The sequence below is a fragment of the Carlito syrichta genome, unplaced genomic scaffold (genome assembly GCF_000164805.1).
Source record: "Carlito syrichta isolate Samal-C Ts95f unplaced genomic scaffold, Tarsius_syrichta-2.0.1 Scaffold304675, whole genome shotgun sequence".
Taxonomy (NCBI): Eukaryota; Metazoa; Chordata; class Mammalia; order Primates; family Tarsiidae; genus Carlito; species Carlito syrichta.
The window spans coordinates 319,488-337,494 of NW_007248771.1; the positions used below are offsets into that span (position 1 = coordinate 319,488).

The 18,007-nt window shown below is 42.7% G+C and overlaps 1 protein-coding gene across 1 annotated transcript in view; it reads left to right on the forward strand.

The window, feature by feature from the left end:
• Positions 1-2,842, forward strand: part of INO80D (INO80 complex subunit D) — a 46,646-nt gene extending 43,804 nt beyond the window's left edge. Inside the window, exons 9-10 of the mRNA XM_008060616.1 lie at positions 387-544; positions 1,677-2,842. Coding sequence (XP_008058807.1) covers positions 387-544; positions 1,677-2,842 — 1,324 coding nt within the window. The remainder of the gene's footprint in view (positions 1-386; positions 545-1,676) is intronic.
• Positions 2,843-18,007: the final 15,165 nt, after the last annotated feature.

An 18,007-nucleotide genomic window follows, 5' to 3' on the forward strand; every position in this document is an offset into this window, starting at 1 on the left:
CCGTCTGATTTTTTTATTTTATTGTAGAGATGAGGTCTCGCTGCCCAGGTGGGTCGCGAACCCGCGGGCTCAGGCAATCCCCTCACCTCAGCCTCCGAAAGGTGCGGGATCGATTTGAGATTCTAAAAAGTATTGACATACTCGATACACCAAATTGTGATTCGTTCTGCTAATTTGCATTGCATATACTGACCAGTGACGGTTGCTGACCCATGCATAGTGCAGCTGCAGGGCATGTAGCTGCAGCGGGGGTTGTGCCTGAGGGGGCTGTGTCTGTGCCCGAGGGGGAAGGATATACCTGTCAGGACTCCCCAAGCATGTTGGGTGTGAACTCCTTCCCACTGTGGTATGCTGGTATGGGTGGGTTATGGAGTCCTCTCCTCCAGGAGCCCATCTACACCGGAGCTGAGTGCTGAAGAGCTTCCAGAGGACATTGCCACAGAGATCTCTGACATCCCCCACGACCTGGAGCTCAACCAGGAGGACTTTGCAGATGTCCTGCCGCGGCTGCCCGATGATCTACAAGATTTCGATTTCTTTGAAGGTGGGTCCATGCTTTGGCTCAGGGGAGCTATCTTCAGGTGAGTTTCCAGGCAGGACATAGCATAGCATTCTGGGTGTGCTGGAGCCTCCTCCTGGCTGGGTCTGTCACTACATAAGGCCTGGGCCCTGCCTTCCAGGGTGCTGTGTTGACAGCTCTGACAACTCTGGTCCTTTTACATCAATTCTTTTCCTTTAGTTTTGAGCAAAGGTACTTTCACCAAAAGTCTTGAAGCCTTTGAGAACGTGGCCTAATTTTCATACCATACCCTGTCCTTGAGTTGATGTGGCTTTTCCAAAATGGAGTCTGTGTGTATCATCGACCCACTTCTTTCAGGATGAGCCTTTTATGTTCGTAGTGTTTATTTCACCACTAAAAATGGGATAGTCTCATGGTGATTAATCACATTCCTAACAATAGACTTTTTAAATATTAGAAAGGAAATCAAAGTAGGTCCATGGGCTTCCATTTTATGACAGTTTAACTAGCAAGGCATTCATGACAGTGGCAGAGCACATGGTGCTGAGGGTGCTGGCTCCTGCCCTTGCCCGCTTCAGCCGTGACCTCTGCTACACAACCTGAATCTCAGATCTGAATTGACAGAACATGTTCCCATGTTCACAGCGCTCATAATTTTCAGTAAACACCTGTGTAATTGAGGAGTCATTGTGAGCTTTAGATGGTCATCCTTAGGGTTCCTAAGAATTCAGCACTGATAAGATGGTTTTGAGGATGTTGTAAGTAAATGAAGATGGTGATGCGCGTTCCAGGAGAACTGCCCTCTCAGATATGTTCTGCAGATGGTGGTTTCATGTTGTCCTTCCAGTTCACATCTTGGAAACTTCTCTGTTGAGAGACTCTGTTTCCACAGAATATTGTTTAAAATAATTCAGATGTAGCCAGGCATGGTGTGTGCCCATGGTCCCAGCTCCTCAGGAGGCCAACACAGCAGGATCACCTGAGCCCAGAAGGTTGAGGCTGTGGTGAGCTGTGATCACACCGCTGCACTTCAGTCTGGAGGGCAAGCCAGACCCTGTCTCTAAATCAATAAATAAAAAAGAAATATCTCATACGTATCTTTCTGTGATGTAGAGCAGTGGAAGCTCGGCTGACTCTTGTGCTCTCGTTGCCTTAGGGAAGAATGGAGACCTCCTCCCCACGACCGAAGAGGCTGAGGAGCTGGAGCGGGCCCTGCAGGCTGTGACGTCCCTCGAGTGCCTGAGTACCATGGGGGTCCTCGCCCCAGCAGATGGAGTGTCTGTCCAGGAGTTGTCAGATAGAGGGATCGGGGCATTCCCCACAGGTACTGGGGCTTCCGGGGTGCAGGCCTTGGGCCGAGAGGTGAGCACGGACCTGGGGGAGCTGCTGAATGGGCGTGTGGTACACGATGGCTTCCCTAGCTTGGAGCTGGACGAGAACCTGCTCCACTCTGCTACCTTGTCCAACCCACCCACCCCACTGGCAGGGCAGATCCAGGGGCCATTCTCCGCCCCAGCCAACGTCGGCCTTACTCCTGCCGCTCTGATGAGCCAGAGTGCCCTTGGGGAGAGAGCCTTCCCAGGACAGTTCCATGGACTTCCTGACGGCAGCCATGCCTCCCAGAGGCCACACCCTGCCCAGCTGCTGAGCAAGGCAGACGACCTCATCACCTCCCGACAGCAATATAGCAGCGACCACTCGCACTCCTCGCCCCATGGAAGCCATTACGACAGTGAGCACGTGCCGTCTCCCTACAGCGACCACATCACCTCTCCCCACGCGGCGTCCTTCTCCGGCGATGCTATGGCAGCTACCTTCTCGGCAGAGATGCCCCTCATGGCGCAGCACCTGCTCCCGAGCCAACTTGAGGTGCCGCTGGGCGGTGTGGTCAACCCCAGGACTCACTGGGCCACCCTCCCCGTCGGCCTCGGAGAGCCCTCGCCGTTCAGCAACCTGCTCGGCGCCGATGGGCACCTTCTTTCCACGTCCCTGTCCACACCACCCACCACGTCGAACTCAGAGACCACACAGCCTGCCTTCGCCACCGCGACCCCCAGCAGTGCCGGTGTGCTCCCGGGGCTGCCGCAGACCAGCTTCAGCGGCCTGGGGCCTTCTGCCGAGCTCCTGGCCTCCGCCTCCCCCAAGCAGCAGCTCCCGCAGTTCAGTGCAGCCTTTGGCCACCAGCTGACTTCCCACAGTGGCATTCCCAAGGACCTGCAACCCAGCCACAGTTCCATCGCGCCCCCCACAGGCTTCACGGTGACAGGTGCCACAGCTACAAGTACCAATAATGCATCCTCCCCCTTCCCCTCCCCCAACTGAGGGTGTCTGTGTGTCTGCCGGCAGTGGGGACCTGTGTTTTCTATCTTTGTTTCTTTAGCGCCCCCTCCCCTTTTCCTAAAGAAGATTTTAAAAATACCAGGTGGGGCAAGGGACTCTCCTTCCCAGCCCGCAGGTGCCCCGCGGTGGACCTGCCTCGTGTTCACGTGTGCTCTTAGCACTGGTGCTCCTTCCCTCCTGGCAGGTCCACTAGGCCCGTGGTTTCCTTCGTGGTTCAGCACAGAGACTGGATGGGTTGATTTTTAGCAGCAAGTCCTGGAAGTGGAAGATACCTCAGATTACCAGTGCCCTTTACTCTTTCTAGTATTCAGACCAGTGCTTTCCATTTTGTTGCCAGGTTTTGACACGGGTGGTTCTAGAGAGAATGATCCTATTAATCGAGTTCCAGTGTAAGTGACAGCACGTGGTGTGGCAGGTCACGGCTCTGACTTAGCACCAGCTGCTGAGCACCACAGGGAGCCGGGATTTCATCTTTAATTGTGATCATGTTTAACTAAAAAAAAAAAGCAGTCTCGTGACCTGCCCACACGTGCAGTGCAGTGCAGGGAGTAGCTGCCCATCCGTTTGGTTTTTTTCCCCCCATAACGAGTGCAAGATCTTACTTTTCTTCTTTCCTGCATCTCACAGCCCTAAGAAGGTTGGCCATTCTTTTCCACTGACTTAACTAATGTTTCCTGAGTAGGGAGGGTGGTCTGGTTGTGTGAACAGCACAACTTTTTTTCTGTTAAAAGTTAACCTGGGAAGAAACAGAACACAAACAGCGTAGCCCTCATTGGTGACGTGGGCTGTCATGGAAGTCTTGCCAGGAGTGGCCGCAGGGTTGCTGCAGTGCTGGGCCTGGTGGCCACTGGCCTTCAAACCTTCTCACGGAATACATTCACACGATGTAATTAAAGAGAGTATGTTGGTGTGAAAGAGCAGGATAGGTCAGGTAGGCTTGAAAAGATGGGATCTGTGAAGGTCTTGATCCGTCTGTTACTTTTGAGTTTTCACGTTTACAGTAGTGATTCTTTGGTAAGTTTGTAACATGGTGAAGACACTTGTAGAATCAGTGTGCCAGTCGTGAAGTGATGTGTCAATCCGAAGGATACGCATTTTAAAGTTTATTTCAAAGCAGAATATGGAAATTAGACATAAATTTTATCTGCCCTTTGGTACTTTTAAAATAATTTAAGAACTTAGGTTTAAGTAAATTTGGAAATAGTTTTGAGGAGTTTTTTTAATTTTAGGGTTAAAAATCATATTTGGTAGTTTAGTAAATTGGTGACTATGAAATGAATATGTGAGATTTCTTCTTGCCTGCCTTCTTTTCCCCAGAGAAGGGTGGAGCTAGATTTTAAGGCATCTCTACTCTGCTTTTGCTGGGAAGTTTCACTGTCCCTTGAGAGATACCATTGGCTATTTATACCTGAGTCTTGTCTAATTTACATATATATATTTTAAAAGTTAAGTAGAAGGAGCATATCTATTAATGATATGGTTCAGTAATTCATTTGTCAGGGAATATTTGTTCTTAATTTCTTTCTAATAGGTAAAGATTTGGATGTATTTTCCTACTTCCTATGTGTAATTTCTTTACGCCATGCTAGTTCCAACCAGTCCCTTCTTTGGAAAGTGCTGCTTTCTCTGCTTTTTGAGGAATGTTGTGATCAGCAGGCATCATGCAGACACCACGTGCCTGGGGCCTCGAGGGAGATCATGACTATATGAAATCACTATATGCCCTATTTTGTATTTATTGACGTTTCTTTTTGTGGGCCAAAAATATGTTTGTAATATATTTAGTTTTTTTAATCATGATAATTGATTGGAGGATTTATTTTTAATAGCTTTGCCTTTTTTGCAGATTGAGAAATTTCTAAATTTTAACTTATGTCACAAAGCAAAATTATATTTAGTATCACCATAAATTTCTATTCTGAATGGTGAGAACAAATAATTTGTCTATTTCTCACCTGTGAACCTATGTTAGTCAGCTTTTTTATTTAATGTACTGTAATGAAGTGATTATGAGTAGTTATCTCTGCTCAAAAGTGTCATTTAGTTTGCTAAACTATCTTTATAGCCCACCCTAAGCATCGCTAGGTCATGATCCATCCCAGCAATCCGGCGCAGTGTCCGTCGTGTGCTGATGAGCGTTGTCACTGACCTCTGTGCCAGCCCTTCTTCCACAACGAAGGGAAAGCCGTGGGTAGTCAGTTAATTTGAACTCTTTCTGGCCATTTGTCCCTCGTGTTCGCTGCTTAAAATTCTTCAGTTATCAAAACTGAGTTTGCAGTAATTGCACATTTTATTGTTTGCAATTTTCTGTTTTATGTGCATTTAAAAGCCCTTCTCTGCTTTCGAGTAAGGAGGCAGGAAATGATCAGGAATGTTGCCAGTTACAGCTTCACACCAAAAACCTTGAGTAAATACATTTCGTTTAGATGCCCCTGATAATAGCTGAGGAAAGAGCACCCTTAGGGAGCACGAGTGTAGGGTTAAAGAATGAACAGAAGCAAACGTTTTCCCTCATTTCATCTATTCCAAAACAGATATCCCGGCTGGATTTACTTGGCTCTTGCTATGTCTTGTGAGTCCCTTTCGAAGAGAGAACACCTGTAAACTCAGAGATGTCCATGTTTTTTCTTGTTAATGGAGTCATTCTAGTCTATTAGTAGTAGGTTTACTATTAATATGTAAAGAAAGGAACGAAGTGTCTTTTACTCCAGAAATATGAAAATTAGCGTCTTTTATAGTAGCACTTATGCTAACATAAGGCAATACTAGAATCAAAAACAAACCTTATATAAGGTCCTAATTAGGTGAAGACTAGCTTTTATTCTTGTGTTAAACACATGAGAAATAGTGGCAAAGAAGGTGCACTCTGTTTCTGCAGTTCTTTGGGACCATCTATAAAGGCCAGTTAGATTGTGTGACTGTGATTTAACCTTGAAGTTGCTTCCGATGATGGGACATTCTGCGTTCTGAGAATCCAGGTTCCCCTCTCCTGTGTGATACTCGCTAGCTGGGGTCTGTAGCATCTCAAGAAAAGACGGGCTTTCTCTCCTTACTCTCATGCATAATTAGTAATGTGATTTTAATTAAAGTACTTAAGGCATTGTTTTTTCTCTGTAAAAACGGCTTAGCAATTTGCACATCTGGGTAGGTTATGTAGCTAGTAAACAGTTCCCTGTAGGAAGTAGCAATTGTACTTAACCCACCAAGTGACAGACTATGCAATGGAAACACGTCCTACTGGTTGTCACATGACTTATACAGCAAAGGGTTACTTTAGCTAGTAACCTACGTGTGTGCTTCAGCTGCTTTCCACGTGACTTTCTGGGCAGTTTCGTGTTGCAGGCTGTGTGGAGCATCTTGGGTCCCTCTATGAGAAAGTTATAGTTCAGTGAGAAGGAAGTTGTCAGTGTGAAGAACAGTTGGAAAGTGGGGTTTTTACAATCTTCCTTAAAATTGGTGTTACTGTCTCGAGTGGCTTAAGGCTAAAGAAAGCTAATACTCTCTCTTTGCCAAATAATGACTTATAAGAATTATTTCCTAAGTAAGCTCAATCTCTCACCTGAAAGCTAAGAATCTTTCCCCACCAAGGTTGTCTGTGATCACGTCAGGAAGGACCCTGTACTGGTGGCACCCGCAGGTGCCCTACCTGTGCATTCCTCTTTTACATAGATGAGAGAACCTACATTTTCATCGACCTGTGCCCTTCTGTGTTAGGAATTGGGGTGCAGCCTGCATGTCTGGGCAGTGCCTGCTTCAGCCCCTGGCAGTTTCCCATGCTCTCCCACCTCCACGCCAGGCTGGCATGCAACTGGTAGACCTTGTGCAGTGCTCGTGGGAGGCAGGGCCCTGTCCTCTGGGTTAGTTGAAAAGGTTATTAGTTAGAAGGGTGGTTAGTATTGCAAAAAGATGAGGATATTAACACTAAACTAATTATTTAAGAAGTTTGAAATTATTAAAAATTATTTTTGGGTATCTAGTTTTCAAGTTTCTTCATCTTCTTTCTTTTTAGCCTTCTTTTTTAACTTGTGTTCTTAATCTGGCATGTATATAATAGTCTAATATAATGGTCTTTTAAATGGACAACAGAACTCCCCAGTCTAATGAGGCAATTTAGAGGATTCCTTGAAAGAAAATGTAGTCATACTACATAACCTTCATTTGTGTCCTCTTTCCCATCAGTATCTACATTGCTCCAAGGATTCTTTTTCTGACAAAAAATTAATTTCTTGAGTCAGGGGTTATATATATGAAAGAACAGAGATTTTTTTCTTCCACTCAGTTTCTCCCATTCAATTAAAAATAACTGAATCTTCACTGGCATTCTATAGAAAAGTAAGACAATTTAATGATTTCTTAACATCTTGATCTTTATAAGCTTTCCCATATTCTAGAGTGAACCAGCATCATGTTTAGTAGGTGAACATAACATTTTTAGGCCAGGTACAGTGGCTTACGCCTGTAATCCCAGCACTTTAGGAGGCTGAGGCAGGAGGATTACTTGAGTCCAGGAGTTCAAGGCCAGCCTAAGTGAGGCCTCATCTTTACATTCTTTCTAATAATTTCTGTTAAGACCCCAGTGAATAACATAGCTGGGTATTTTAAGCATATCCCCTGGCCAGTGAAGTAGGAAGGAAAACATAAAACATAAGTGAGTGGTCATGTCTGTTCTGATAACAGTGTCATTAATGCTGCAGTTTTGGGTCAGACTGAGGGAGCCTTACTGCTAAATGGCAGGAATCCTTTTTTCACGCCAGCTCTTGTTTTTGTTAGCTTTGCTCTCTCTGCGTCAGTGTAGAGCTAAGAAAGGAAACGTGGCGCTCCAGAGAGTGAGCATGTTGAGTGTGACTTCTTACCCTGTGTTCTCAAGCACTGGGAATGTTGGCCTAGTGTGAACACAGTTTCAGTTTAGTCTGATCAAGTCTTGTGAGAGCATAGTCTCTGTCACTCTTGTGGGCTCCACAGGGCTGGAGAGCGGTAGCATCCTCATCTTTCGCTTGCTTTTGTTTGTTTTTAATCTGGGGACCACTGAAGTAAGCTCTGTATGTACCCACAGTTCCCCTTGGGAAAACATTCGCCATGCAGTACAAGGGGCACCACACAGCTGGATGCCACCGTCACTCTGCTTGGGGAGTAGACTGCTTGCCTGGTGGCACCACCAGCTCCAGGAGGTGTGGCTGACCCAGCGGGCTAGTGCTGTGCCAGGATCCCAGCCCTGCTGCCTGCATATCTGCGTGGGAGGGCCGGGTCTGCTTCCTCCACAGTGGTTATTCTTTCCACTGTATAGTATTGAGTATGTCTCAGGGATTCCTTGTGGAAATTAGGGCAGTTTTTAAAACAAGAAAATCATTTTCAAAGAAACTAGAAGTGACTCGCCATCGAGAGCGCAAGAAAGAACGTCTGTTCGTAGCTCGTGTCTCGCTAGGACCCTTCCTCCTCCTTGCGCTCAGCCCAGTGTCACACACAAAACCTTTTTCCATCATCACAGCTTTAAAACTTTTATTTAAAAACTCCTTCCCCAATGAGCTTTCAGAATACTTATTGTAGATTTTAAGAGAAAAGGTATATTAATTTATGCTATTAACATCACCTCATAAATTATAAGTTTTATACTAAAGCTGTATTGAGTGTAATGAATTATGTTGCCTATGTGTTTAATAGCTAAATAATTATATATGAGCTTTTTTTTTGACAAAACAAACTAGTGAAGCACCTTCTTACACTGGATCTCTGCCGTGTCGAGGTGTATAGCTGTCCTCTGCTACCATGCAGATATGTCAAGTACAAGGGTCTCCTGGGCACCTTCAGACCATTTATCACTGCTCATAGAACCGTCAAGAATCCTGTTCTTTAGTAAATGACATGTGGTTTACACTTAAGATGGCTAGAAGCTTAGTTACAGGGTAAATAGAAATACATAGCTCAAGTAAAACTCCAACTACTGTAGCTGAAATTTGTAAACTAAGTTTTTAAGACCTCTTTTATTTCCTATGGATTTATTCTTTAATTTACAGTTTATTCTGTAAGTGGGGAAGTAAAATAGAGAAAATAATAAATCTAGATGTTCTCAGTGTCTTTATTCAGGAACTTTTTACCCCTCCTCACTAAGGAATTCCCACTGTGACTTAAAAATAGAATTAAATTACTTGTGTGCATGTATATGTCTGTATTTTTACACTCATGCAAAAATATACATTGGGGGCACGTGTGTGAGATATGAATGTGTGCTTATGTAAAAATAGAGAAAGGTAACCGAATGTATTGTAAAAATATGATTTATTTAGTTGAGGGTTTTGAAGTTACTTTCTCATTGTCTCTGTTGTATAAATACACCAAATTCTTCCTTATGTTTTTTTATGTTAAAAGGCTAGCTCTGATTTCATGTGCATTTTATTTTAACCTTTGGATTAACTTATATTATGCTATGTTTGTAACGTGACATGAGAAACAGCAGGTTCTAAGACCAGCCTCCCACTTTTGAGCATAAAACTATGAGAGGGAGAGAGACAGACCCAGACATGAGCTGTGTTTATCTGTTGTGGTGATGGGACCAGAGATCTGTTGAACCTTTTTCCTGTAGTAACAAGTTTCTTCATATTCTGAGTAAGAAAATATTGTTGATCATCTTTTCTTGGTGAAGTTAAGAAAAATTATAGGCCTTTATAAATAATTTTTTAAAGAGGCTACTTTGTTTAAGGAGTTGGTGGGATCATTTCACCATGCATATTTTAAAGCTGGGGTGACTTCAGTTGTTCCCAAAATTTTTCAAAAAGATGTACTCAGTTGCACTATTATTTATGAAGTTAGAGTGCCCCTACTCCCATATTTTGGCTATAGGAAAAATTATGCTACCTTTGACTTTTACCTGATTCATATGGAATGTTTTAGAAAAATGCATTCCTATATTTTAAGTTGTCAAGTTGTTATACATGCATTACTGGAGTATCTGGTGGTCTAAAATCATCAAAATTAGACTTGTTACTAAATGTTCCAATTACATTTATTTTTAATATAAAAAATCATGTACTTTGAAATAGGTCAGAGCAACTTCTGATGACATGCCTGAATTTACAGTTGTCTTTGAAGCCTCATTCACTTCATCTTAGACATGGTGAAGCCCTGGGAATGCTTCCCGTGTGGTTCTTATTCACAGTTATGATTTGCAGCATCTCCCAGCTTTGTTCACTCTTACTTTGGGATTTAAATAAAACCTGCATATTTCTTGTACATATGCATGCAAACGAAGGAAGGGAGTTTGTATTGGTGCCATTTCTCCCTTCAGTGGCTGGTTGACAGGATTTGCTAGAATAAATTCCCTGATGGAAGACCCTTTGTGTATATCTGTACAGAGATGTGTCTATGGGATGTGGTGGCACTTTGCTGAATGTGAGCTTGCCTTGTCAATGGAAAGGTTGAAAAGTATTATGTTTATTTATACATTTGTATAAATCTATATATACACGTATGTATATGTGTGTGTATAGATAAAGCTATATACATATATTTCACTTAAAAATGTGTGTGTGTGTGTAATAGGTAAACAGCCTTTGTTAAGCAGGATTAATGTCTATGGAAAATTCTGGATTGTTCTGTAAACCAGAGCAGGTGGTGGTCCGGAGTATGTCATCAGAGCATCCTAAAATTGCAGTCCATGGATTATAGTCTGTTTGTGGGTTATAAGTGAATACCTGTCTAAACTGTTCTCACTTGCCAGTTCCACTGGTCTTCATCTTCACTACCTTCTACCTGTCACTCTCATCACTTAAGATGATTATGTCCTTTCTACCCAGAGGAATTTGGCTTAAGCATATTTCATTAGCTTCTCTGTTGTTTCTTTTAAAGATCTATATTGCTGACATTTTTCCAGAACATTCAAGTCTGGTAATATTTTCTATAGTAATTTTAAGAATTGGGCATTCACCTTTATCTCAAAAACAAAAAAACCAACACTCAAAGTAAGCTCATTTGAAAATTTCACCTTGGTAATTTGGGGATATTTTACTTAAAAAAGAATATAACTATGATTTTGTGATAGTAGTGTTAGGTTTATTTCTGCACTTAATATTATTAATTTGTCATTTAAACATTTTGGTTTGCTTTGTGGTTTAATCACAAATTTACCATTTACATTTGAATGGAAAGCATACAAAGTCACATGTAAGCCTCTTGAATTCTGTGGCTAACTCATTTTACTCATGATGAAACTGCTTTGATGAATTCTTGTGTAGTGAATTCTGCTGTATTTCCTTTTGACATTTCTCACAGTTTGTGACATTGTTTTAACTTTGCTGCAGCTCTCTAGAAAACTTGCATCCCTCTATATTGTGCCTTTAAAGCCCTTATGCACACACAGACAGAAGTGTATATCTCCATGTCGGAGCATGTGCACGTCCACTCTGGTATCGACTCACACAGTGTGTCTAGTATAGACTGTGGGAGTCGGTACGTAGATACTCAGAGGCAATGAACGTTGCCCTCTAGATATATGTATATAAATAGTGTTGATACGCTGTACATACACGTGTATATGTATGAGTTCTAAATGGCAATCTTTTACATTTAGCAAAATGCTGCCCCTACTGGAATATTGCCACTGCAGTGGCAGTTGTATGTAATGATTTAAAATACATTATCAAAAGTTATTTAAAGAACATTTAAAAATCTCATGTAAAGACATCCATACATTATTTATTTATCTTCCTTTTCCTTTTATTGTCATGGTTTTTTTTTTAACTTAAAGGGAGACGGTCATTTAAAAAATACCATTTGTCCCATGAGGGTGAGAAAGAGCTGGAGTCACTCAAGGGCTTGGCGCATTTTCCTCTCTCTGAATGGACGTGCCACAAGCCAGCCTGTTTATTTCAGTAGTGAAGTGATCCTAAGATTTTCACTAGTGAGTGTCATCCACCATCTCCTAAACCAACTTAAATCACCAATTTGCCTCTTCCTTTCATTAATAATGATGATCATTGACCTCCTTTTCCCCCGGGGAAGCTAACTACTGTCATGCTGCAGGGAGGTGCAACACCTAACCGTTATTCTACCTTGTTCAAAATTAAGCTTGTAAAGAAGGCAGCTCTCTCACGAAGCTGTCTCAAGCACATTTTGCATTTGTTTAGTTAAAGGTCTTCCCAAACTTTTTTTTCGTGAAAGAACTCCAAGATGCACGCACATGACGTTGATTAAATTCTTATTTCCTACAGTTTCAAGTATTTTTCAGTAATATCAATTTATCACACTGAATGCAAGAACATTAAAGAAAGACTGTTAAATCTTATTTTATTTTGTGAAGAGTTGGCAGCAGATTACACCTGAAAAACTTTCAGAGACAGGAAGGTAGGTGAACAATTCTAAACTGGAGAGTGTTACAGAACACAACGAAGAGCACTCCTGGAGATGGAGGTAGAAGTTGGATGCTTGAGCAGAGTCCCTAGAAGCAGCCTTTAATAGAAAGCCTCTTGGCAGCTGTGTGGTACTAACGGCTGGAGACCTGGAATGTGGATGGAGACCAGGTTGCAGTGGGAAGTCAAAGGGGAGGTGGCTTATTGGAAACCAGTAAATGGCAGACAGCTTGGGCAGTCTTAAAATCTCTCCTAATGAAGTAACTGCACGGTAGCAAGGACAAGCGGTTCCCAGAACCCTTCTTTTCAGTGTTCTCATTCACCTTGGCACACGAGTATGTTCAACAGGCCATGCATTAAAAACATTTTCCAAAAAAATGCTGCTTAAAGGGAACTTACAGACTGAGAATCTCTCCTCTGTCTTTGTGTTAATAGTGGCTGCAAGCTTAGTTATATGCACAAATGCCAGAAGCCACTTGGTTCTGCACAGGCTATAGGAGCAAGGTGGGGGGTGGAGTGGAGGGTTGCTGAGAGCCCCTGTTCCCATGGGAGGCGCACCTAGGCAAGGGTGCTGTAGTGCTGGGGGCCATGTTCTAGGAGGGGATGGCTTTCGGTTTGTAATTTCCCTTTAAACAAGAAGAGATGGCTCACATTTTCCATATATATCTCAATGAATGTACTGTATTACTGTTTTAAAAATTTGATGAACTAATAATGGATTTGTCTCCTTTTGTTATCGGTCCTTGTTTAATTTGTTTAAGGGTTTTTGTATACAAAAGTTTACATTTTTATGTATATTTTTCTTGTGTAAAAACTGATGTAATATGTGTATAAAACACTGTATGTATTATCTGTATATAGTGTGACAAAATGATTTTTCTTTCTTTCTTTTGGATGTATTAATAAATCTTGCTGTGAAGTAACTTTGGTTTTGGTGTAATTTCTTTTGCTTGGATATTGATGGCAGCTGCTGGTTCAGGGTAGGTGTTTTTCCCACAAATACAAGAACAGCTTCAAGTTGTATGATCAATTGTTTAAAAAATCATATAGAACTTGAAGAAACACTCTTAAGGTGTTGCCAAGTGCCTGCCTTGGATCACCTTGGAATTTTTTTTTTTTTTTTTTGATGGGAACTTTTCATTTCTTGTGCTATCTTTTGTTGCTGAGGGAAGCTTTATTATTATTATTATTATTATTATATTTTATTTTTGAGTCGAAGTCTTACTGTTTCACCCAGGCTGGAGTGCAGTGGCATGCTCGTGGCCACTGCAGCCTCCACCTGCCAGGCTCAGCCAGTCCTTCCACCTCAGCTTTCCAAGTAGCTGGAACAACGGGTGTGAGCTACCACACCTGGCTACTTTCTTTTTTATTTACCGTAGAAACAAGGCCTCGCCAAGTTGCCCAGGCTGGTCTCAAACCCCTGGGTTTAGGCAATCCTCTCACCTCTGCCTCCCAAAGTGCTTGGATTATAAGTGTGAGCCTTTATACCCAGTTGAGGGAAGCTTTAGTGTAAACAATTTTAGAGTAACATAGAGACAAACACAAAATGTACATACAAAAATTAGTAACCTTATCACATGTTCCTTATATAGAGTTTCACTAATTTTACAAATGTGGAGCTTTTGAACTTGTTTTCTTTGGTCTCTAATCCAGGCATGTTTAAGGTACATTGTAAAATTGTACTTTGCTTCTCTAAAATAAAATAACATTTTGAGACTAGAGTCATGCCCACAGCACTACTAAAATGATAACAGTGACAGAACTTCATTCATTTCTCTGCTTTAGAAATTGACAAAGTATAGAGGACCATGCTGGTAATTGATGGTTCTGTTTCTTCTCTTATATGATAGTTAATTTTAAATTTGTATGTTATCTTCTACTTAAGGATACTACTCCTCACTCTCTGTACAAACCCTTGAGATTGTGCTAAATTCTTAATTTGATCTTTAAAAAATAGCAGCCTTAGGAGACAAGCCTATTCGTCTAACAAACTGAGGCAACATTTTTAAAGGGGGATGCTGAAATCCTGTAGTTTGCCACATGAAAGCAAAATTTATTTATTTATATTTAAGTCAGCTTCTCACTCTGTTGCCCAGACTGGAATACAGTGGCACAATCACGACTCACCACAGCCTCAACCTTCTGGGCTCAGGCAATCCTTCACCTCAGCCTTCCAAGTAGTTGGGACTACAGGCACATGCCACCATGCCCTGCTAATTTATTTTTTATTACAGACAAGTTCTCACTAGGTTGCCTAGGCTGGTCTCTAACTCCTAACTCCTGTAATCTTCCCACCTTGGCCTTTCAAAGTACTGGAATTTCAGGGGTGATCCACCCTAAATCCTTTTTTTTTTAAAGTAGAGGTCTCACTCTGTCATGAGGCTGGAGTGCAGTGGCATGATCACAGCTCACCGTAGCATTGAACTCCTGGGCTCAAATGCTCCTTCTGCCTCAGCCTCCCAAGTAGCTGGGACTACAGGTACGAGCCACCACGCCCAACTAATTTTTTTATTTTGGGCGTAGAGATGAAGTCTCACTGTGTTGTCAAGGCTGGTGTCAAACTCTTGGACTCAAGCAATCCTCCTGCCTTGGCCTCCCAAAGTGCTGGGATTATAGTCTTAAGCCATTGCACCAGGTCAGAAGCAAAAATTAGTTTAGAAGAGAATGTATTTTTATCAACTCCCCTTGTTTAGCATATCTCCACCTGCTTGCTCTTGCCTCTGCCTCATTGACGCCTAACAATAATTCTTTCTTTTAAAGCCTGTATTATTTAAAAACCTGATTTTTTTGCATTAACTTGTAGTTTCAGCAATATGTGGGCCCAACCGTTAAGATTGTTTTGATTTGTTTTGTGCTGCTATAGCAATAGCTGAGACAGCGATTTATAAAGAACGGAAATCTATTTCTCAGAGTTATGGAGGCTGGGAAGTCCAAGGCCAAGGTGCCAGTGTCTGGCAGGACTATTCTCTGTTCCCAAGATGGCCAATTGAATGCCATGTCCTCCAGAACGAAAGAATACTGTGTCTTCAGTTGGCAGAAGGCAGAAGGGTAGCAAGGGAGGAACTTACTCATCAAACCTTTCTGTAGTGGCAACAATCCATATATCAGGGCTGCACCCTCATGACCTAAACTCCCAAAGGTCCGTGCATTTGTGGGGTTAAGTTGCCAACACAGGAATTTGGGGAGACACATTCAGACCATAGCAGTGATACCGTGTTGTTCATGTCACAGGAGTGTCTTCATGGAAAATCCCTCTAACATGTAACTACAGCCAGCTCTTTTTCCTACTCCCAAGTCCCCACAGTGGAGAGATGCCAACTACTCAGCACCCCGCAGCGTCCGTGGCCCGTGGTCATGTGCCATTGCTGTCTGTACTTCCATCTTCCCAGCCTTCTGTCTCTGGCCTCTGGTCACTTTTTATACTCTTATTTTTATTTTTGAGCAGTTTGTGTTGGGGACAGTGAGATGCATAAGAATGGGTCACAACTGGATTCTACACTCAGAGATGTGGCCATGTTGTTGGAGAGTTGTGTAACTGCAGTCAGGAAGAAATCATCCAGGGCATTGCAGGAAGGTTAATGTCTGGAAGAGTGTATGTCCACCTGGAGGGTGGGGACATGTTCTCAAGGGCAGCGCATCACGATGGAGCATTCCAGGCTGGGTGCTCTGCACATTCAGAAGTGGAGGAGGTATCCAGAGAGCAACATAGGATCCTCATGGCTCACGTGAGGACTGTTGGCTGTTCAGCTCAGCTGACAGAAAGTAAATGTGGGAGAGTGGGACTTAAAGATAAAAATAAAAACTTTATTTCTCAAAATAAATTCCATCACGTTTCAAGACCTTTTGTGAGCAAACTATACTAACCAATAGTTCATCCCTAAAGAACTGAGAGGGTCCTGGAAGTTTATGTCAATGCAGGATGTTTTTTTTAGTTGGAGTTCTCATCCTGTCATTCAGTCTGGAGTGCAGTGGCACACTCATGGTCACTGCATCCTCAACCTGCTGGGCTTAGGTGATCCTTCAGCCTCAGCCTTCCAAGTAACTGGAACTACAGGCGTGCGCCACCAAGCCTGGCTAATTTTTTGATTTATTATAGAGATGAGGTCTCACCAAGTTGCTCAGGCTGGTCTTGAACCCATGGGCTCAGGAAATCCTCTCACCTTGGCCTCCCAAAGTGCTGGGATTATAGGTGTGAGCCACCACGCCTGGCTGTTTTTGTTTTTACATTATTAACTGAAGAAAAATAGGTGCCCTTTACAGAGTTTTTAAGATTAGGAAACAAAAGTCAGCCAAATCAGGACTGTAAGGTGGTTGACTAAAGATGCTTCATAGAAACCCCCACAGAATTGCCCTTGTTTGATAAGAGGAATGAGCAGGAGTCTTGTCATGGTGGAGGAGGACTCTCTAGTAATGCTTTCCTGGGCATTTTTCTGCTAAAGTTCTGGCTAACTTTCTCAAAACACTCTCATAATAAGCCGATGTTGTTCTTTAGCTTTCCAGGAAGTTCAGAAGCCACATGCCCTGGGCACCTCAAGACACTGTTGCCATGATCTTTGCTCATGATAGGTCTGCTCTGACTGTGACTGAACCACATCCACCCCTTGGTGGCCTTTGCTGTGGTTGTGCTTTGTCTTCAGGATAGTAGTAAGAAAGCCATGTTCCATCTCCCATTATAGTCCTTTGAAGAAACGCTTCAGGATCTTGACCCCACTTGTTTAAAATGTTCACTGAAAGCTCTTCTCTTGTTTGAAGCTGATCTAGGAGCAATGGTTTTGGCACCTATTGAGTGGGACGTTTGCTCAACTTTAATTTTTCAGTCAGAATTGCGTAAGCTAAACCAGTTGAGATGTTTGTGGTATTGGCTGCTGTTTCTGCTTTTAGTTGTTGGCCTTCTTCAATTATAGCATGAACAAGATAAATGTTTTTCTCAGAAATTGATGTGGATGGTCTGCTACAGGCTTCATCTTCAACATTGTCTCATCCCTTCTTAAGGTGAGTTATTCATTTGCAAATTACTGATTTATTTGGGGCATTGTCTCCATGGACTTTTCATGAAGCATCAGTGATCTCACCCTTTTTCCACCCAAACTTCACCATGAACTTGATGTTTGTTCTTGCTTCCATTTCAGCAGAATTGATATTGTTCTTTCAAACTTATGTCTAACCCTTATGCTAACCCTTATGTCTAACCCTTATGTCTAACTTATGCTAGATCCTGTTCATTCAGACATGTTCTAACAGGTTAGTATGAGTTTACTTTGGTGCAAAAAATTGTTGAAACTCATGCATAATTTTCACATAATATGCATTTTCTACAACCTTTATGATCACCCCTCCCAGTTTAGTTCCTAGCCCACCATTGCATATTTTATTACCTGTTTGATCTCAGTTTCATTCTGTGATCATGAACAACAAATGTCTTACCCCTTCCAGCCTGTCTTCCAGCCACACCTGTCCCCATACACCACTGCACATACACCTCTAGCCCTGTCTGGACCTGGAGTGGTACATGCTGTGAACATCCTCCTTGTGCTCATATGAAAACTGCCTTCTTTCAAGACCCCTCCCAGGCCATCCTACCTGGAAAAATAGCCTTCTCCAGAGAAATCCTTTGTTCCTAAGCAGCACTCACTACCTGCAGCACTGCTTTGATGTAGAATATGCTACCTTGACTTGCATTTACCCATGTCCTGTGCCTCCTCAAAAACACCAAGCAACATTAGCATAGGGACCTGTCTTGTGAAAAGTCTTTTTTAGCCGGGCTCGGTGGCTCAGTCTGTAATCCCGCGCCTTTGGGAGGCTGAGGTGA